This window comes from Trachurus japonicus, chromosome 1, assembly GCF_045865225.1.
Source record: "Trachurus japonicus isolate A0001 chromosome 1, Traja_1.0".
In the NCBI taxonomy this organism is placed as follows: Eukaryota; Metazoa; Chordata; class Actinopteri; order Carangiformes; family Carangidae; genus Trachurus; species Trachurus japonicus.
Window position 1 is genome coordinate 30127809 of NC_140907.1, and position 22080 is coordinate 30149888.

The window sequence follows — 22080 nt, forward strand, 5'->3', positions numbered from 1 at the left end:
GAGGCTGGAGGATCATGAGCAGCACCGGAGCCGCCGGCGGTGTCGACTACAGCGCCTGGGATCACATCTACGTGTCGGACGACGAGGATGTCACCAGCCCGTTCGTCGACACGTCCAGTTTGTTCAGACTGAGACACCGGGTCAGCAGCAGCAGCAGTAGCAGTGGCACTTGTTGTTGTAGCCGTGAAGTTTGGAGTCGTTTATTTGGTTAGTTTTTTGTTTACCAGTAGCAGAAAGTGTCTTTTTTTTGTGGTAACGAACCATAGTGACTAGAGTTTGATTGACAGGTGTCAACGTTACCGTGTTGCTTGGTAACGGATCTGCTATCTTAAATCTAGCCAAGAGTGTGCAAAAACAACCACTTTATTCAACCAGAAAAGAAAAAAGAAGAAGGTTGAAGAGAGCACAGTCTGAAAAACGAGAAAAATAAGACTTTTAAAGCTATAACACTACAAAACAGTCGAAAAATGCAACTTATTTACAGGTGGCGACCAGTTTCTAATAAATATTGTGACCATAACTTACCTGAACAGCCTGCCATGTCGTCACAGTAGCTACAGTGTGTCTTCACACAACACAAAATAAGTGACTTAAATTATATTAAAGTGGTCACAATGTTAAGTAACTAACATTATATTCATATTTTTACACTTTAATATCTTTACTACAATTTACTATCATCATTTATGGCCACAGTTCACTATCCTGATTGAACAGCTCACAGTAGCCACTTTGTGACCGTGAAAAAAACTGGTGCCAGCAGATCACATTATCTCATGTTATGATTGCTCTTGCATCTTATCAAAGGGAAATAGTTTAAGCAGGAACAAGGAATCTCTGTACAAACAAAAATATGTTTGAGATAGAGCATGAAAAGTTCACTCTTTATCTTGGAAAATTGGCCAAGGGACGTTCACTTAATGTCCGCAAATCAGCTTTTTGCTTCATCCGACTCCCAGTCACCTTTCCAGTCTTTGCCAGATCTTTCTACTGAATCTCTCAGCCCTCCTCACCTACCTGTTTCCATTTACTAATGATATGAGCCTCAAAAGTCAGTGGTCACATCCCAAAAAGTGAAAAGCAGATGCATGAATTACATAACCAGTATGGTATGCACACAGCAACACAGTGGTCAAGCTCTGTTTGTTTGACTGAATGAATCTCTGTGTAATGAGCTTAACTTCCTGGTACCCAGCTGTCACATGACTTGTTAAGTTCATTCTTGACTCTCTCTTGGCCTTCAGCTTCCCCCCTGCCCTCATTCAGATGTTTGTTTTCATTCCTGTGTTTCACAAATGTGATTTGTGAACATTTAAATCTTGCTGAGATGTGGAAGAGTCCAAAAAATTCCAATGGCTGACATGTTTTGAATGTCGTTGGCTGGTACCATCGCTCATTTCAGCTTGTGAATGTACAGATTAGGCCTGCTGCGTGTCGGGGAGACTGTAGTGAAGATAAACAGATGAGGCCCATCTCATAATTTACACTCAAACCTGGGCTGCACCTCTCTGTTGCCAGACACAAGACATAACGGTTAATATTTTGAGATCTTTCTCCCACATCATTCACTGATATAATACAGCTTTTGAATCCTAATAGTCTGCGTAAGGCAAAAAGTAGATTTTAGGCAATTATTCAACCTGATGTTCATGTTGGTGTTAGTTGTTTCCTGTCACAGCTGTTTGGGTGTGATTATAGTTATTATTAGTCCATTTTATTTGTGATGATTCACTTCAGTATTAATCTTTTGTACTGTCGGTTTGCCTCAACAGGCCCGGTTGGAGAAAATGGCTGAGTTTGTGGAGAAGGGGGAAGATCTGGAGAACAACTCTGCTGAGTGTAAGAAGTTATTGGAAGAAGCTCAGGGACGACTTAGAGAGCTAGAAGACGCAAAGAAGGAGGGGGAGGAGGAGGAGGAGGATGAGGAGCGGGAGGCTGAGCTGAAGAAAGTTCAGGTCGAGGTGAGAAAACTAAAAAAGGATGAAAAGGCGTTTGAGAAAATGTGGGAGCACTACCGGCGAGAGGAAAAGAAACTTCCCTGGAACGTCGACACAATCAGCAAGGAAGGTTTCAGCAAGGTAAGGTCAGGTCATGCACCTGGGTCGACAAGATGTAGGAGTTTTTAATGTGACAATGGAGTTTACCCGTTTCTTTTCTCTTCTTAAAATTGTTTTCTAGAGTGTGCTCAACGTCAAGCCTGTGGCAAAGGAGGAAACGGAGCAGGAAAAGCTGGAGAAGCACAAGACCTTTGTGCAAAAGTATGCAAAGGAAATCAAACACTTTGGTATGTTTTAGTCTCGGTGACAAAGTTACAGTATATCTTGATTATCTTATCTTTTCTTCAGCTCCTTTTGTTCGGGTTAGGGGCTCAACTTCTTTGCATTAACCTCCAACTTCTAAACTGGACATGTACAGTAACATTTAAGTTTTGTTGTTGCTTTTCAGTGTGGTTGATCAGCACTACAAAGTGGGAGGGGCACTTCTAAGGAAGTAGTGAAGGAGTCTGAGGTTTATGGGGCATCAGTGTTTCCCCTACCGTTCTATTGGCGGGGCGGCCCGCCCCGCCTGCACGGGCCCCCGCCCCCCTTGAAAAACCGGACATCAAGGAGCCAATCGCGGTCAAATCGGACCTGTTGGTCTGATCAAACTGTAGAGCGCTCCACCTGAAGCACCCAAGCTGCCCAAGCAACCAAACGGCACTATTCTCCCTCTGCCATCTGATTTTTAAATAGGCCTACCAGCGCTCACGCCGGGTACACACCGGGCGAGGAAGCGCCGCGAATCAGATTCACCGCGGCGTGCACCTCCGCGGCCGGCTCGCGCCCTGCAGCAGTCGTTTTGGCGTCTGGTCTATTTTGTTTAATCATAAAACTGGCGATAAAAGCACCGCTGTTTCACTATTTAACTCATTATCAGCTGCGTCAGCTTTACTTTGAAAGTCCAGTGGATCAGAACGGAGCGTTTGTACGGAGGGAGAGATCAGCTGATCCGCTGCTGCTGACTTTCTCTCTGAGCGTCTCCGCCTACAGTTGTTCTCCTCACCTGCTGAGCGTCAGGAGTTCATTATAGGGATGCACATTTTGAATTTTTTTTCTGACCGATAACCGACGCTTGTTAACCGATTATTAGCCGTTAACCGATAAGATTAAGAATCTTGCGGCGCACGGCCAAAAAAAGAAAAAAAAAAAAAAAAATTTTGTTTCAATTTTTTTTTTTTTTTTTTTTTTGCCGCTAAATACACACGTGCGCCGCGACAGCTGATCAGTGCGCTCTGTCTCAGCTGATCGCGCTCTGGAGGTTAGATCGTCCAATGTAGAACTGTTTTTATACAAAGTGCAGCCAAACACCGGGCTGAAGGAGCAGCAGAGCTCCTCTGACAGCTCCTCTGTGGAGCTGCAGGAGAGCTGCAGGTGAACAGGCTGGAGAGCAGCGACGTCCTCTTTTTTTTCTTTTTTTTTTCCAGCGCCGTTGTTACAGGTGATGCTATGTCCGTAGGCTACATTTATTGTCTGACCTTCCTTCACTGGGGCTGCTGCTGCACATACTGTCAGTCCTCCTGTGTAACTTTTTGCTGTGAAATATGACTGAAGGCACGTGAACTCGTGCCAACACGCCCCCATGAGTTGACGACATAAGGAGCTAATAAAATAAATAAATAACCGATAGTATTAATCGGTCAAAGTTCTTGTTATCGGTTAACGGTTAAACATGTGCATCCCTAGTTCATTATATATTAGACTACAGCCTATATCTTATTTTTCAGTCAGTCACCACTGAAAGAAGTTGTCCACTCACAGCAGGACAGATGGATAATCGGTAAAGTTAATAATTTCACTTAATGTGGCCATGAATAAATCAATTTCGATGTTTTGCCTGTTATATTTCAGTGTTGCCCAAACGCAAATCTTGAATAAGTCTTTGTACAGAGACAATATGAAATTTGCTTGTAGCCACAGCACCTAAAAAACCCACTATTTTCATACGCACACTCAATAAAACACACACTCGTAGGCCTATTCTATAATTTCGATCAGTAAAATATATGAAAACAATATAAAATACTAGAGGCCAATGTGTGTGTTTGTAGCCTATTTGTGTTTATTTAATCCAAACAGAGCGCGCGAGAGATGAACACACACACCTTCACATACACACACACACACACACCCCCCCCCCCCGGACTCATCGACCCCCACCCCCCCAAGACAAAACGGCTAGGGGAAACACTGGGCATATTTCGTAAAACGGGGATATTTATGAATCGTGAGGTTTTTTTATTGTCTGTCAAACTTCCACAAATTTGGTGCGAACAATCCCTAACCCAAAAGTCAAGGTTTCTATGACCTCAGATATTACACACTTTTTTGGCCATGACTCACACTAATTGTGCCACAATTTCCCACAAATGTCTACTTGGATAAAATAAGGAAGAGATGACATATGTGGCATGGCGGTTTTTCCGACTTAAAGGTGACATCACAATGCTCTGTCCTAGAGAGGACCGGGAGATGTTGACCATGTTTCTAGCAACTTGGTGGAGGCATACAACAGAAAGGAACTGATTCTAGTTTTCTACTGTAAAGGTGTGGTCCCAGCAAATCTTTCCTGTGGGAATATTTGATTAAGATTTGGAGAGAAAACAGACAGGAAATACTCTTGGTGGGGTTTTAAATAAACTTCCAGGCCTACCTTTCAGGTTAACAACATCTTTCTAGCTGCAACAGAACTCTTTCTGTGCTCACTGCTGATTGTAGGACTTGACTAAGTTACAAACATTAAACAACAACATAAGCGATCAATCCCACCTAGGGTTGTCACGATTATAGATTTTCTTGGTACGATAATTGTCAGAGAAATTGCGGTTGTTGTGTAACTTTGTTTTTTTGTTCCGTGCGTGTTGCGCTGATCTGCCAACATGGATCCGACATAATCTTTTTTGGAAAGTGACGGTATTTAGGAACCTTTAATAATTGGGGGGTTTAATACTGCGATTAAAGCTATATTTCACCCAAAGTCGATAATTCGCCAATTTTCTACTCACCATATACCTTATATAATGGCGGCGGATAGAGCTCAATTTTGAATCGTCCAAAACACACACTATGAAACATCCAAATACCTCCATACTGCTCGTCCGCACTGACCCAAGTGTCCTGAAGCTGCCACATGTAAAAGTTGTTCGGAAAAAAGTAATTTGAAATCTGTTGCCAGCGGGACCCCACCTGGAACTCCAAAAGCGAAAGTTCTCCAAACCCTTCCTTGGCATGACAGTGAGTAGAAAATTGGGGAATTATTGATTTTGGGTGAAGTATCCCTTTAACACCCCCAGTCTGTAAGGCGTACTTATGAAAATATACAGCTGTGATAATGTAGACGACAGTGAAGGTTCATTTATCAGACTTTGTGAATCTTCAGTGCCACAGAGGGCGTTACGCAATACACAGCAGTCTTGACAGACTGACCCATGTGAGTGAACTCAGTGTTGTTCTCCTTTTAAAATGTTGAGTTCTTGGAAACATTTCTATTTTTTCACTTTTCTTGTTATAATGTGTTCCTGAAATGGTCAAAACACAAAATCTTCCCTTTTTTTTGAAAGGGGAACAAAGCAGGATGAGTGTTTCCATGACCTAAGCCATTTTTAACCAGACTTGTCTTCTAGTGTTGAAAGACAAACTTTTGAATGTAGTAATTTTGCTGGACACTGTTTGCTGTTTGTGTGTGCCAACAGGTATGTTGCGGCGCTGGGAAGACAGTCAGAAGTACCTGTCGGACAATCCACATCTGGTGTGCGAGGAGACGGCCAACTGCCTCGTGGTCATCTGTATTGACTTTGAGATAGACGAGGTGAGTGCTGCTGTGAAAATTGTCAATACAGTCTGGATTAAAAGCAAATCATTCAAGCTTTGTAAACTCTGCATGTTCTGTACTTGTAGAAACATGCGCTGATGGAGCAGGTGGCCCACCAGGCCATCGTCATGCAGTTCATCTTGGATTTAGCTCGGACGCTGGAGGCCGACCCGAGAGGCTGCTTCAGACAATTCTTCTCAAAGATTAAGGTCTGTTATGAAACATGGTCTGCTTCATCTTTGTGTTGGCACATTCCACTGGAAAAACAAAACAAAACAAACTACTTCCTTTTGTTTGTTGGAATTTGGTTTCTGTTTCAGCTTCTATGTGATTTATTTGATTGAGTTGTAGGTGTTACATATAACAGAACAATGCACGACAACCCCACCCCAACAACTGGAAAAAACATTAATACAATTTTTTTTTTAAAGAGCAGCATAGTGTGTCCGGTTTGTTTGCATGAGAGAGACTGTGAGGAATCTCTTATGCACAGTTAACGGTCTGATTTTATTTGCTGACTTTCAACTGGCAGTGTCCGACACGGTGTCAGTGGTCGTGCACATGCAAACTCACGCATTATCTGACCTGACAAGATTGTCGGTTCATTTTGCCACGCCCCCCTGTTTTCAGCAGTTAACAGGATTCATCCCGTGGTTACATGACAAAATGAAATCCTGGCTGTCTGGATCAGTTTATAGGAGACTGGCACTGGTTCACTGCAGGTTCATAAGAGATCAGATTGAGATTCATATCCATAATGAATATCCAGGGGAGAAACAATTCCCTGCAGCATAGACGAGAAGAGAAAGAGCTCAGGGTTTTTTCTGGAAAGGGTTCAGAATCTAATCTGCATAAGTTTCCCCTCAGAAAAGCAGTAGAATTACATCCTCCCAACTGAATAACAGACTATAATCAGGAGAAAGGGCGTGCGTTTTAGTTTCAAGAGATAACAGGATGAAGATTCTCTCTTTTTCTGTTGCATATGAAGGTAGAAATAAACACCCAGCGGACATTTGTCACTGATAAATTTGTTAAAGGAGACATATTATGCCCTTTTTCCACAAATTGAAATAGTTCCCAGGTGTCTTAAAGACATGTCTGTGACATGCATTGGTCAAAATACCCCAAGGATCAAACACCACGGCTGGTTTCAGAGCCTGTCCCTTTAAATGCAAATGAGCCACTGCTTGCCCCGCCCCTTCTACTGGTACCAGGTAGGGGTGGTGTTATACAAATTCAAAAACTAGTTACATCACTGCCAGAAAACTGAAGGAACAGCTCATAAAACCACGTGGATTTCAACCTAGGGATGCTGCACATTACAGATTTTTTTGTCAATTCTCACATTTTGGGGCCGAAAGGCAAAACAAACAAAGAACCTTCAAAAACTGATACTTCCATGATATGTCCCCTTTAATCAGATATCTCTGCTGTTTATGTGAAATCCTCCATGTCAGACTGTAGACAAGCCCTATCAAGACGCATTTGACCGCGAGCTGGAGTCGCTGAAGGAGCGTGTCCGCAGCTGTGCGCAGACTCGCATGGAGGACGCAATGAAGGAGGTGGAGGAGGAGGAGAGGCAGAAGAGACTGGGCCCAGGTGGTTTAGACCCTGTAGAGGTCTACGAGTCACTGCCAAAGGTAACCACAAACACACACACACACACACACACACATCTGAGTCGTGTTTGTCACACAGCTGGTTCCTTTTCTTTTTTTTTCTAATGGAAAAAGTGATGGCAGCTCTGCTTTCAGGTGATTAGAACAACATTTTTATGAGGTGAGGACGAAAACAGCAGGGTAATGTGTAAAAAAAAAGGCAATGATGGATGGTGAATGATAATTTATATAGCTTATCATAAACCTATAATCATTTTAGGTTGATAACCGTTCAAATAAGAATAGGACAAAACATTGATAATAATAATGAAGAATGGCTGTGTGCTTGGCATTCATTCTGAGTCAAGAAATATTTAATTTCCTGATATTTTCAGGGAGTTTGGTGACTTCATCCTCCATGATCAAGTTACTCTGTTTGTCAGTGTATTTAGTCCATTTCAGATGTGACAATGGTCAAATATAAACATCCATTTCAATCAGACTGGTCTCTGTCTGTGGTCATTGTCTATGTCCAGAGACTGTCTTTGTTTTGTCTTTGTTAGTCAAACACAATGCAATAAAAGGTCCATGAATAACCCAATAATTAAATCCTGGTAGGTAAGATCCATCATAGTCCGTGGCAGACTCGACCTCTTTTTATCCTGTGGTGTGTTTACACAATGGGACGCTTCCACAACAGCAGATTTAATGTAGCTTTACAGTGTAACTAAAAAAAAAATGTGTGCACTGCCTGGCTCTACAGTACAGTAAATCCCTGGAGGCTGTGAGGGAAAACAACAGGCCTGTTAGTGTTAGTGTCTCCCCCCGCCTCCTCCTCTCATTCAGTTTACACAGCACATCAGATCCAACACACTTGTTTTGCTGCACCAGCTGAAAAAGTCAACAACCTATATACACAAGCGTTTCAGCCACCTGGCTACAAGTTACTGTGAACACATAGTGTTGGTTTTAATTCACCTGTTGTCCCTGTGCTGGACAGTAGCACCACACAAACAGGTCTGACTGGAACTGGAGGGATTTGAGGGGAGATCAGGATCATTTACTTGTATATTTTATCTGACCATGGCCTTCGTGGAGGTCTGTCTCTCTGGGCAACACTCTGGTTTACACTGGTGTCCACAGTGTAACATGTTTTTTTCCACTGTCCGTTATCAGGCCTAATGACTGTTTGACAGTAAACTTGTACAGAAAAAGGGTCTTGTACAGGAACTCAAGTCCATTCTCACATTGCATTGCATTGGCTGTGATGGTTGTCTTACTACCAGCCAAGTGTATTTTAAAGACATTCATCTTGAGCTGTGGGTTTGTCAGTGCAGTGTGTAACATAAAATAAAAAATGAAATAGTAAATCAGTGTTTTTTTGTTTGTTTTACCACCTCTAAAGTTGTCTCTGAGCAAAACATATCATATCATATCAAACATATGTATCTATGAAGAAACCTTCCATCTCAATGTTATATTTGAAAAGGGTTTATAAAGACTACAACTGACCTACTGACCTGTTTACAAACAGTTGCTCCGACAGATGTGTAGTTGGTGTGAGAGACTACTTTTTTTTCTCCAGCTCGTTGTTGTAGATTTTGAAGTCAGTGTTTGCGCAGTCTATTGATGCCAGAGAAGTCAATTCACAGCTCAGCAGAATGGATTCTGCTCTTTGTACCAGGTAAAAAGCATTATCTACTCTCTCCAAGCTTACACACAGGTTTGTACAAAGTTGTTTGGTTGGTTTTCAGTGATATGATAAACTTCGGAATAACAAGGTTAGAATAAAAAGCTATGATATTGGAGAACAATGAGGTGCATTTTTAAGTGATCATATCATATCTTAAACGTGACATTTAACAGTTTTTCTTATGACTTAGCTCGACGTACTCAGTTCACTAGGTTCATTATTGACTGCTCTTGTTTTATAGGAAATACAAAGAAGCTTTGATGAGAAAAACATTCAGATGCTGCAGGAGGCTTTCAGCAAGCTGCACCCCGAGGTGAGTGTGACTGCAACTGAGACTCACCCTGAAACAGGAATTTATAGTCAAGGCAAGGCAAGGCAAATTTATATAATTCATACACTAGGCAATTCAAAGTGCTTTAGAAAGGCATAGAAATACATTAAAATCAAAACAGAAAAATACAAAGAAAGTAAAATAAGACTTAAAATCATATATTGAATTTAGCTAAAAGCTGTAGCAACCCTGACGTAAATGAATTGACAGTTTGTGCAGACCTCAGGTGTGCAGGGAGAGAGAGACGAGGAGCGGTATAATAACTGCTTCACCTTGTTTGGTTCTTGTGTATTTTGTATATACGTATATCTTTATCTTTATTCTATTCTATTTTTATTCATTTTGTATAAATCCTAAATTGTATATAGTATGCATATTTTTTGCACTAGAATATTTTAATTTATTCTATTTTCATATTTATGTCTATTTTTATCCCCGCCTTTACCTATTTTTGGTACCTTTATGTTTGCACCTGACAACAAGTTCCTTGTGCTGTAAACTGACCTTTACTGCTCTTGGCAATAAAAACATTTCTGATTCTGATTCTGAATAGTCCAGCCTGCTGAAAATAAATGCCTGAACAAATTTTTCCATGTCTTGTTTAGTCAGATAGTCAAGAAAAGAATCAGCAAGTGATGAAATAGCACAAAATCTGTTACCTCATTCATTCATTCATTCATTCATTCATTCATTCATTCATTCTTGATCTTCCATCACCGTGTTTGTTTTTGCAGGAAGGAAAATTCCATCTGAAAAGGTGCATTGACTCTGGATTGTGGGTCCCAGATTTAGGAGAGGGTGATGATGATGATGATGAAGAGGAGGAGGAGGAAGAGGAGGAAGAGGAGGAGGGTTAAAAATCAAAGGAAGCTTCTGGTGGTTTCTTGCGTCATCAGCTGAATTGACATTTGTTGTGTGTGTCCTGTGTGAAATGTTTGTGGCAGCTTTGTTTGCAAATGTCTCTGATTCTGATGGTATGTGCAAGCTCATCTGATAGTGTAACGTTTCAGACATGCAACATAATGTACATAGTTATAGTATTTGTAATATATATTTGTTTTCAAATGTAAAAATGTTTAAAATATTACATTTTATAATTTAAACATATCTAATCTAAATATCTAAATATCTTTGTCGAACTGATTACAAGAATATTCTATATTTTTCACAAACTTCAAGAGTTTTTGTATCTTCAATTTAACCTAATTGGAAACATCTGACTTTTAAAAAGTTCTCACACACGAGACCTCATGACACCAACATAGGTGCAAAAACCGGGTGAGAGACAGGTGCTAATTAGATCTGAGACATTTGACTCTACACTGCTGACAAAAGAAGCTTGGATACATGTAAAAATTTCATCCTAGTATTCATCTTTTGTTTTTAAAGAGTCCAGTGCTGCGTCACATGTTCTCTGTCTCAGGTCCAACCATCTGTCTGCCGTCGTGCTACTGTGGACGATGGCGCCATCTCAAGTCTGTTTGGGGAAACGCAGTCCATAAACTACATCATTAGCTTCTATACCGAACAGTTATTGGTAGATTTCAATCCATTGATAATCTGTAATCAATATCAGACTAAATGTCCTAAAATGACAGGAGCTTCTCTAACAGTGCAGTGTGTTTTTAAGTCATAAAAGTTGAAGCTTTTCACCCGCAGGGTCCTCAGCCACCTCGGAGTAAGAGCCCAACCTCACTTTGAAGATTTTTGATTCAGTCTGATGATAATTATCATGACTGTTAATCTACCAGTTAGTTTCTTTATAATTGATTAGTCTTATAGTCAATATAATGTCAGATATCAAAGTGAAAAACGTCCAAAAGGCCGATGGTGACGACTTCAGATTTCTTGTTTTGTTAGAACAGTTTGACACATAAAGATTCAATGATGCAAAACACACAGACACACACAAACAGCAAATCATTGCATTTGAGATCTGTATTGATAAATCCTCCACCAACAGACTAATCAATACAAACTGTTAAAACTTGGAGAAGAGTTTGTCTGACTGAAGGGTGGTCCAAATAAAGTCATTTTATTGTTGCTGTTTTGTGATTCAATAGTCTGTGTGTGTGACGGTTTTACAAGCAGAATGTTTTATTCTCTACTTACCTCTGTAGTCGTGAGAGACTTGTGTTTTTATGTTGTGTTGTACAATAAACTTAGACTTTCTCTGTTCATAAACTGTTTCTGTTCAGTTTTACTAACTTTTCCTCGGGTCGCTGTGAATACTCACTCATTTCCTACCTTTCTTCTCTCTCTCCGTCTCTCTTTCACTTGCATAATTAATTGCTGGGTTGCTCTCTTGCCCTCGCTCTCCTTCATAATTAATTGGTGGGTTTGATTTAGTGGTCTGTGCAGGATTTTTTTGAGGCAAAGCTTCTTTGTGCAGTCACTTTTGGAAATAGAAAACAATCAGCGCAGGCGCATGGGCATAAATCAAATCTAGATTGTGTCTATAAAAGCCAAGTGGAGCAGAGTCACAGCTTCATGTACAACTGCAGGTGTGTGTATGTGTATGTTCAGTATCAGTATCAATGTGCTGCAGCTTCTCTCTGTGGATAATAGCCTATATACTCATTTTGAAGAAGCTGATGTTTAGTTTGTGAACTTTTTCACTATTGATCACTGGTGGTTTTAATTCAGTCTGTCACTGTGTCTTGGAGCTGAGACAATTAGTCAATATGACCAACAATGATCTGGTTTCTGATATCTTATTAATTATTGTTTTTAAAGATGTAAAGATTTACTTTCTTTACTTATATTTTAGTATTATAGATACATTATATTTAATACTGTAAGAATTTGAAGACATTATCTAGTGCTTTTCTTTTCTATATTTTATTAGTGTTTTAGCAGGACATCATCACATCACTCTGCATCCTGATGACATATTCATTGTCCCTTTTTAAAATATACATATACAAAGAAAGACAAAACAAGAACAAACATAGACCGAAAAAAATAAACATTAGACAAAGAAAAAAAAATTGATAAATTAAATAATGAAATTAAAAATAAATATAAAAACAATGTGCCTTACATATACCAGATACATCAGATTTTACCAATACATAGTGAATATCATTACATATGAATTTAATCAGGTTTCCCATCTCCTAAGAACAAACTAACTCACTATTTTCTGACATTTTGTGAAACAAAACATTTAATCAATGAATTGTGAAAATAATAAGCTGATTATTCAATAATGGAAATAACCATTTGTTGCAGCCCTTTATCTTGTTGAGAACTGAAATGATAAAGTATATCAATTTATCAATTAGTCCACTGACAGATGAGTGAACAAATGAATCTGCAACATTTTTAGTAATTTGTGTAAAATAATAAAATAATGTGAATATTTGCACCATTGGATCGATTAAAGGAGCAATCGCATGAAAATAACTGAGTTACAGTCGTGTTGGTTGTTATTGAAGGAGTACATTCATCTAAACACACAACAAAAACATATATATACACTGTGCTCCAAACTGTCCAGGAAATATTATTCATACAGCTCAGGCTTTAATGGATAAATGCACTGTATGTCCTTGAATGGCTGTAAAAGGACATGGTCAATAGGAGTGGGAGAAAAAAAGCAAAAAAAAAAAAAAAAAAAGCAGCAGAGTGAGTAACAGCAGATCATGAATCCTTATTGTGATTTTTTTTTTTTTTGAACAGGAGCAGCGTTTGCCAATGAAAATCTGCGATGTGTGTGGGAGTGTATGATGGAGAGAGCTGGTGCCTGACTGTTGAAGCAGAGAATCGGCGTGTGGCTGCCAATAAGAGAAAAAAGAACATAAAAGGCAATGCCAGAAAAAAAAAAAAAGAGAAAGGGAGCAATAGAGAGAGAGAGAGAGAGAGAGAAAGAAAAAGCATGGGGGGGGGTAGAGGAGGAGCAGAGGCTGTTGTATGGGATTAATGGACACACTGTGCGGGAGGAGGAAGGGAAGAGGAGGGGAGGGAGAGGGAGGGGAGATGGGCTTCTCCACGGAGGCTGCTGCTGCTGCTGCTGCTGGTGGTTGTTGTGGAAGAGGAGGAGGAGGAGGAGGAGGAGGAGGAGGAGGAGGGGGGAGGCTGGGCTGGGGGAGACCACTGTGGCAGGGGAGAGGGAGAGAGGAGAGTCAGGGAGGGAGGGAGGGAAGCTGGTGAAGCCGTGGATATTCACGAATACGCCAAGTGTTTTTTTTTTTCCTTTTTTTCACTCACTCACTCTCACTCTCTCTCTCTCTTGCTCTCTCTTTCTCTCTCTCGCCGTGGTGGTGGTGGTGGTGGTGGTGGTGACACACTGCTGGTCTGCAGAGAGAGACAGAGGGAAGGGAAGACAAGAGGGGGGAAGGAGACAAGTGGAAGAAGAGGAGGAAAAGGAAGAAGAAAGAAAGAGGAGAAGACGAAGAAGAGGCCCAGCCCATCTTATCTTTGAGCTCATTGATCTTGAGGCGATCAAGGTGAGTGTGTTTTTATTCTTTACACACGCTGCAGCTCCACTGTCTTCAATGTGTACATGTGTGTGTGTGTGTGTGTGTCTCTGTGTGTGTGTGTGTGTGTGTGTGTGTGTCTGACATATGTCTTGCAGTGCGCCGTCTGCAGACAGGCATGATGGCAGGGCAGTCCTCACATATGCATGGTGTCAGCATGTTTGTGTTTTTATAATACATATATTTGGGAACAGAAGAGCAGGGCTGCTAGTTGAGCTGCATATTGATGCATTGCTGCTCCGTTTTATAAGCTGCTTTATCTGTAGTGGAGGTGGTTAATGGTGGTGGCAGCCATGGTGTGTATGTGTATGTGTGTGCGTGTGTGTTTGTGTGCTCAAATTTCTCAACGTCTGTGCATATATATGTCACTGTGTCACCGTGCATTTGTTGATTTCTCTGCACAGACCTGTTTTGACTGTTTGACAGCAGACTGTGTGGATAGTGTGAAAGTCCATTCATTGAGTGGGTGTGTTCTCTGTAGTGGTGGTGGTGGTGACCCTGGTAAAAGTCGTCTCTCTCCACCACCAACCACCATCCACCAACCACCACTAGTCCACTATCTGTCGGCGTATAGCAGCTCAATCAGAAACACTCTGATATGCTGAATCTGTCCTATCCAATGGAATTAGGTCAGCTCGGACTGCTCAGAGTAATTATATAACATCACACAGCTTTTGGTGTTGCAGTATCTGCTCAGAATTAGCCAAAACTGAAGGTAACGGCTCCTGCGGGGGTTCACGGCAGCCAAAATGTTTTGTCAGTTTCTGATTCAATAATTGGTCATCTTCGCTATCAGTTTGAATATTAGTTGGGATTTTTATGTCTTTGCGCTGCAGAAAACAACTGACATTTGTTCCCATTTGTATCTCCAAGGTGGTTACTATCACTGGAGCTGCAATGTGTACATATTACAGTATGTGGGTGAAATGATTTGTCTTGTGTTTGATGATGATACACAGGATGAATTCATTTCAGGATGGCAGAACATTGAGCTTTTAAAACGAGGGAGGAAAGATGACTCAGAGAAATTCAGCTTTTTAAAATTCCTGGTCATACTAAGTTATGTTTTTTTTGTTTTCTTACAGGGACGCTACAGCAACGAGGACACGATTTTGGACAAATTCAAGGATGGATCTTGGCGAATCGTGCCTGGAGTTTTGACTTCTGAGTTTCTCTCATAGTCAACACTTCTCAAAATCTGCAGAATCTGGATCTGTATCATCGAGCGAGACAGGAGAGACGTAACCTTTCTGGATCTTTTGGGGATTTTCTTAACTGTTGGGGGAAACGTCATTCATGTGGGATCAGGTTTACAACTGGGAAGCGTCATGTGAACAACACTCCAGCAGGTTGGATTATTGCTTTTCTTCAGCAGCGACATCATGAGTTCGGACCAGGATCTCCCACCGGCTGCTCCGGCCACAGGAAGACGACATGCAGACAGACTTGTTTTTTCACAGAAACTCGAAATGGAGTGAGACTTAAGATTTTTTTTTGTATTTCTTCCACCTTTGGCTTTAAAAAAAACAAAACAAAACAAAACAACAGATCCAAACAAAGGTCATTATCCTGACTCTGAACCTGGATAAATGCACCTGTACTGTTTTGCAGCAGCAGCAGGAGGACGCCGGGTTTCAGCCTGAGTCTGAGGTGTGTGGACGCAGCGCGAGCCGGGGAGTCGGTTGGCTGGCTGGCTGGCTGAAGTCAGCTCCAATGGGGGCCGGTTGCGACCCGGTCTGACCCTGGTTTGACCTTGCAAGTGACCTTTGACCTCTCCGGTCCTGGCTCTCCACCTGCTCTGCTGCCTGGGTTCGGGAACGCTCCGCCCTGGGGCGCAGAACGAGCCAATCAGAATGAAGAAGAGCCGCAGCGTGCTGTCGGTGACTGGAGAAGAGGTGAGAGTGTAAACAGGCGACGATGTGTGTGTGTGTGCATGTGTGTGTGTGTGAGAAAAGCTGCCAACTTCATCACATGTTACAGAGAGAGGGAGTAAAAAGAAAAAACAGCCAGACTGTCACACTCTGCTGTGTGTGCATGTGTGTGTGTGTGTGTGTTGTTGTGTCTTGGACGTCCACCGTGACGCACAGACCTCATGACTTTCACACACCCCGATCCCTTTGTTCTCCTCGTCAATATCTGCGGACGCACTCAAAAGTCAGAGTGGACAGATTGTCTCCTCATGTCCCCCAGACTCACACTGAGCCAAGCAGTCAGCCAGTCAGTCAGTCTCAGTCCTCGATGTGAACGAGCCGTTTCTTTTTAAAGGGAACGTCTCGGCTGAAGGACACAACGCTGCTCATTATTCAAGAAGCTCTTTTCATCGGTTACACTCCACCGTTTGTGAATGTATGTGTGCTGTATATGTATGCATCTGTGTGTGTATGTGTGTGTGTGTGAGCATCCCCTCCAACATCTGGGTCTGGACGACATCAAAACGCAGCATGGAAGCAACACGGCACTGTTGCCTAGCAACTGCTGCCATTCCCCCAGTGTTTTGTTGCTACGGTACTGCAGTGCAGATCAGCCTCCAAGAGCTCAGTCTGTAGAGGCCTTATCCCAGACACACACATACACGCACGCACGCACGCACACACATGTAAAAAAAAACACATACATTGATAATTTATGGTCTGTGTTTTTGCGGGAATATTTTCACTCATGCATATTTAATGATGACAAAATATCATAGTTTGACTGATGTGCCAAAACGACAGTGGTATGGACCAAGTTCTGTCTTTTTTTTTTTAAATCTATGAATTATATTTTATATTTTATAAACGATAAGATGTGTGTACATAGAAAGAGAAATGTTCTTCCATCCTCTGAGGATGTGTCTCTCGCTCCATTTCCCTGTTTTCCTCATCTGCCCTCTCTCCTGCCTCACAGGGCAATGACACAGACATAACAGGTGCTGGGGAGAAGGCGGAGTCATCGCGCTACAGCCGATCCTATACGTCTGGGGCCACGCTAGGGGCCGAGCTACGCAGAGGGAGGAGCAGAAGACTCTCATCTAGTCTCCAGGTATTGAAAGGAAAGCTTGGCCATATTGAGCAGCTTTGGGACCAAAAAAAACAAAAAAACAGCCATGGGCCCCTGTTGACAGCCGCCCTTCCTGTTTATGCAACAAAGACAGTATGTAACCTGTCTCCAAGTGTCTCTAAGTAAACACAAACTATGTGCCATGTTAATATAATATCGACTCTGAATGAAAGATACCAGTTTTATAGCATGTTTTAGCCAATTAACTACAAAACAAACATACTTAACAACACATTGCAGCTACATCTGTGCTTTATAATGTTCGATATACTTCTCTATAACTGAACTACTGGTGCTGGATGTTCCTGCTCAGTCTGTGCTTCATATCCAGTTTATAACTATGGTATACAACGTTAATGCAGCGCTAACAATGTATTGTAATAGATCAAAGCTGCACAAGTCGATATTCTTATACTCACAAGAGATCAAATGACAGTGAAAGGAGTTCCCTTGTTTAACAGAAGTGTCACTGAACACTTGAGCTCATTGTTTGGGTTTCACTGCCTCAGTTTATATTGATTTGTTTTAACTGTTTACTTCCTGCCCTGCACCAAACATATTATACCTAAAAGACATACCGAAGAGTCGGTGGGGACAAAAAAAAGCTAAAAGAAGACAACATTTTACATTTAATACTACAAACTGTCAGACAAGTGACACTAAATGATAATGTTGTTTCATTGTAAAGAAACAGCCAACTGTTTGCTACAGTAATTTCTAACCTTATGATGTGTTGATATACTGCTGCGGTGTTTACAGCTTCTTGTGTTGTTCCTTACAGTAAGTGAGTAAAAAACAGTTATTTCAGGTTTCAGGGTCACACTGTCTGACAGAAGCAGCTGTAAACAGGCCAGCAAAAAAAAGAAAAGAAACAGAAAATACAATGTTAGGGGAGATTAGTAGCTTTTATACTGCAAAATAGTGGAAAACATCGGGTTCCTGGATCTACATCAAAAACTCAAGTGAAGGAATTTGAAAATGGTCAAAACTTGACGATAATAGATGTGAATGAAAAAGAGTGAGAGTAAAAGCTTTACAATATAAAAAACTCTACCTTCTGACTCTACAGGTGCCCTGCTGGCTCCGCCCTCGAGACCGCACCCGTTCACCAGAGGTCCTGAGCAACGTGTCGCGTCCCACAACTCTTCCTCTCCGGATCCCACCGCGCATCTCCATCACACAGGCAGATTCTGACAGGTTGAACACAACAAAGCTCCTGAATTCACCTCGCACAACATTTAGCATTTTGCCTCGTGTGTTAGGGTCTGCACCAACCTGTTTTTAGGTTTTTAATGCATAAAAGTACCACATAAATTTGTATATTGCATCAAGGCTCTTTGCTAGGAACCTCAAAAACAAACTAAAACAACATTTTTTTTCACAAAATGTAAAATGCTCTGGTTAAAATTATGACATTTGTTTTGTTATGGTTGGTTTGGACCCGGTTGGAGTTAAAACTGAAATCATAAGTGCAAAACCAACCTTTTCATGGATCAGAAAGCCTAACCCCGTAACCAAGAGATGAGAAACAAATGGGATGATAAATAATTGTTCTTTTTTTTGTAGCATGTGTATCTCTGTGGCTGGAGTAAAACTGTGGAATAGCTTGCCAGAGGATCTCAAACAAAGCAAAAACATAACACAATTTAAAAATAAATGAAAACATAGTATGATAGAAATCTATAAACAGGATTGATCAATTGGGTTTTGATTGCAACTGCAGTACTGTAATAGTGTTCACTTATTTATCTATTTTATTTTTTGGCTTCATTTGTTAATTAATGGATACTTCCTTCTTTCCGTTACTCTGAACCCATGAAGATTTCTAATAGTTTTACTGAAATAATGAATTAAAGGGTAGGCATTTACTGTATAAGCTGGATAGTTTCAGCCTACACCTTTTCACCTTTTTTAGTTGAACTAAGGAATGTATTATGGAAGGTTGACTGACTGTGATTGATGCTCGACTGTTAACAATTTGTGCACAAGATCGAATAAACAAACTACTACTAGTGTGTTTTACAACTGATTGAAGACTCGGGTCAAAACCGACCCTAACACAAGAGATGGTGGCAGAAAGCTGACACAAGACGAAGGTTAATAATAATTTCGGTCTTCTCTAATCACCCCCCTTCGTCCTGTTTTTCAGTTACGAAGCAGAAAATGGCGTGTCGCCGAGTCACACCCCTCTGGGCTCGCAGAGTCCAGGCCTCACCCTGCACACCTCGCTCCCCCAGGGTCAGAGGAGAGAGTCCTTCCTGTACCGCTCCGACTCGGACTACGACATGTCGCCCAAGACGGTCTCACGTAACTCCTCCCTCGCCAGCGAAGGGTGAGGCTCAGGAAGATTGACTGAAAGAATGAGTGAAAGGAGGAGGGAGTATGTATGTGAGCACTTCAGTGTTGATATTGTCAAGAGAAATATTCCCATCACCTCTGACTTTCCCCTTTTCTCTTTTCCACCTGTAGGCACACAGGAGAGGACTTCATCGTCACACCTTTTGCTCAAGTGAGTCCGTCTTTACATCTGTCCTCAAATCATTTCTCAGACCAAAACCTTTGTTTTAGATTCACACGTGAAATGTTGGAGAATGTGTCACCTTCTCATTTTTTTAGGACATAAACAGTACATTTATATGTGGATCAATGACGTGATGCACCCCAGTGTCAAGTGGTGTTTTTCCACAAAACTCTGACTATATACAGCAAAATAATTCTGGATTTAAAGAGGAACTAAGCAGGATTTTCCAGTGGCTATGCTACATTTTTACCTTAAAAAGCTCCACAGTAATTGTGATAGGTAACTACATGACTTGTGACTTGTTACGAGTGAGAACAGAGGCTCTCTGTCTTCACCTGGCGTCTCATGGCTGAAAACCAACCTTGCAACATCAGTGTAGTACTTGGCCGCCGCCCCGGTGTCCCAGCTCTCATCTCTGTGGCACCGCGACACAAACATGCTCCCTAACCGGCAATCTTTTGTTTGTGACGGATTAAACTACACAAATATACACGTCGTAACATCGTATATGTTATATAACGTTATCCACTGCTCCATGGATTGATTTTTCCCCGGCTTCGCTAAAAACAAATGCACATGGCCAGGCGGAGGGTTAGCAAAACAGAGAAAAACTAGACTTGCATAGTTCCTCTTTAAATATGGAATAATTCACTTTTGCAGTGTAACACTATGATTCTTGACAAAAAATTTACACAATTTGTGACACATTATTTAGAAAAAGAAAGCTGTGTTTTTGGGATATGTCCTGCCCAGTGTTGCAAATACAGTAAATCCAGCATACGTGGATAAAATTTACTGTATACAGTATTTATCATTTTTTTGTGGTTACACCATTTGACATTTTCAGAGGCATTCAGTCTGACTTTTGTTAAAAAAAAACAGTTCAAATGACATAAAACCAACATGAAAACTAAATGTACATTTTAACAAATCTGATGCTTTTAGAACATTATTTAAAGATATTTCTGAATTTCTCATCTTGCCACCTCTTACTTGTCACTGACCCATGTGCCCTGTTATCTCATGACTCTGTGGTGCTGTAGGTACTGGCCAGTCTGCGATCAGTACGGAGCAACTTCACCATCCTTGCCAACGTCTCCACACCAACAGTCAAGTCAGTACCAGTCTTTATTATCCTGAAATGTCCCGCTAATGTGCAGTGTGACGCTGCGTTGACCTTTGTGTAAACAGAGAGAAAATTCAGACTTCAAATCATAACTATAGTTAGTTTGATATATAATAATAATAATCTACTTAATACAGCATATGAGACCTTAAAGTGCCATTACTTATCTTCAGAGGCAGCTCATGAACATTTTGTTCCTACAGTAGCATCATTAGGTGACTCATGCAGTCTGGGTGGTAGTCACACACGACTGTGTGGCTCTCAGCACCAGCAAAATCAAAATACAGTCTACTAACCACAGTCCCCTGCAGGTGCAGGAAGGTGGACGTGACTTTGACATTAAATACAGATTACAATTCCCATGACAGACTTCTGGATTAAGAAATAAAAATAAATTAAACATGCACAGTTTCTATTTCTGTTACCATTCAATTCAATTCAATGAAATCTGGTAATGTTGTTTCCACATATAGAAACCCAGTACTTCAGGTTTCCGGTCCGCAGCTCCTCGCTGGTCTAACCAACCCGCTCTGTTTTCAGGAGGTCTCCTCTGGGTGGAGTGTGCCCCAGCCCCAGGGCGACGCTATCAGACCAGCAGTACCAGCAGCTCGCCCTGGACACACTGGAGGAACTGGACTGGTGTTTGGACCAACTGGAGACCATTCAGACCCATCGCTCCGTCAGCGAAATGGCCTCCACCAAGGTACGAAAGCATCAGCATCAGATATTCCTGTGCAGTTGTGAATATGCAACTCGTCATTAATCAATCATCGTCAATCATGTGTGATTTGTTTCTGGGCTCAAATTGTCTCCTGACGTATAAATACTGAATTTTAAATAGTAATTTGAATATGAAAAGACTGGGTTTCTGTTTGTCCATAGCTATTTTTGTATTTAGTCAGTATTTTCTACTTATGTTTAACGTTGTTATCTACAGTTATTACTTTAGTTTATTGTCATTTTCAACAGTTTAATTCATAAGTAAACCATGAAATCTTCCCACACTTCATAACTTTGAATAACAAAATATGATTATCTAAAATGTTTGTCCTGTAAATAATCACAGATCGTCTATAAAGAACTCTGTAGCTTCACCAGGTTTCTATCAGCTCCATGACCAGTGATTCACTTCTTTACTTCACAGAGACGGCAGTGTATTTGTCAGTGTTTGTAGATCTTTTACTTTAAACCGAGGGGCTGAATTGTTTCTCTGTTTTTGTTCTCACCCTGCCACAGTTTAAGAGGATGCTGAACAGAGAGCTGTCCCACCTGTCAGAGATGAGTCGCTCTGGTAACCAGGTGTCTGAATACATCTCCAGCACCTTCATGGGTGAGTGGGACCTGAATCTGATTTCTGTCCAAACCAATATTTATTATTATGACCGTTGTGGCCAAATAAAAGCTGTGAATCCTTACGTGTGTGTGTGTGTGTTTTATGTTTATG

The 22080-nt window shown here is 41.2% G+C and overlaps 2 protein-coding genes across 4 annotated transcripts in view; both read left to right on the plus strand.

Annotated features, from left to right (window-relative positions):
• On the plus strand, positions 1–15495 carry LOC146992205 (hsp90 co-chaperone Cdc37-like). 3 transcript variants are annotated; one of them, XM_085784614.1, is made up of 8 exons: positions 1–140; positions 1773–2078; positions 2179–2284; positions 5729–5844; positions 5934–6056; positions 7305–7487; positions 9380–9451; positions 10204–10486. In XM_085784614.1, exons 1-8 carry the CDS (start codon positions 15–17, stop codon positions 10324–10326), a joined length of 1155 nt encoding a protein of 384 aa, XP_085640740.1. In that variant the 5' UTR covers positions 1–14; the 3' UTR covers positions 10327–10486. The 3 variants fall into 3 exon arrangements, with proteins under 3 accessions (XP_085640740.1, XP_085640748.1, XP_085640755.1); XM_085784622.1 differs by lacking the exons at positions 9380–9451; positions 10204–10486 and adding exons at positions 13775–13920; positions 15036–15495 and having other exon boundaries at positions 38–207; XM_085784629.1 differs by having other exon boundaries at positions 38–207; positions 10204–10577.
• LOC146992206 (3',5'-cyclic-AMP phosphodiesterase 4C-like) overlaps positions 15312–22080 on the plus strand; it is a 17787-nt gene continuing 11018 nt past the window's right edge. Inside the window, exons 1-9 of the mRNA XM_085784602.1 lie at positions 15312–15424; positions 15562–15845; positions 16837–16971; positions 18059–18186; positions 19139–19321; positions 19459–19498; positions 20554–20624; positions 21177–21339; positions 21873–21966. Coding sequence (XP_085640728.1) covers positions 15804–15845; positions 16837–16971; positions 18059–18186; positions 19139–19321; positions 19459–19498; positions 20554–20624; positions 21177–21339; positions 21873–21966 — 856 coding nt within the window. The 5' untranslated portion in view covers positions 15312–15424; positions 15562–15803. The remainder of the gene's footprint in view (positions 15425–15561; positions 15846–16836; positions 16972–18058; positions 18187–19138; positions 19322–19458; positions 19499–20553; positions 20625–21176; positions 21340–21872; positions 21967–22080) is intronic.

Coding starts and splice junctions, on each gene's coding strand:
- LOC146992205 (XM_085784614.1), top strand. CDS start 15: ATGAGCAGCACCGGAGCCGCCGGCGGTGTCGACTACAGCGCCTGGGAT. Junction 5,845..5,933: donor TTGACTTTGAGATAGACGAG/GTGAGTGCTGCT, acceptor CTGTACTTGTAG/AAACATGCGCTGATGGAGCA. Junction 6,057..7,304: donor AATTCTTCTCAAAGATTAAG/GTCTGTTATGAA, acceptor CCTCCATGTCAG/ACTGTAGACAAGCCCTATCA.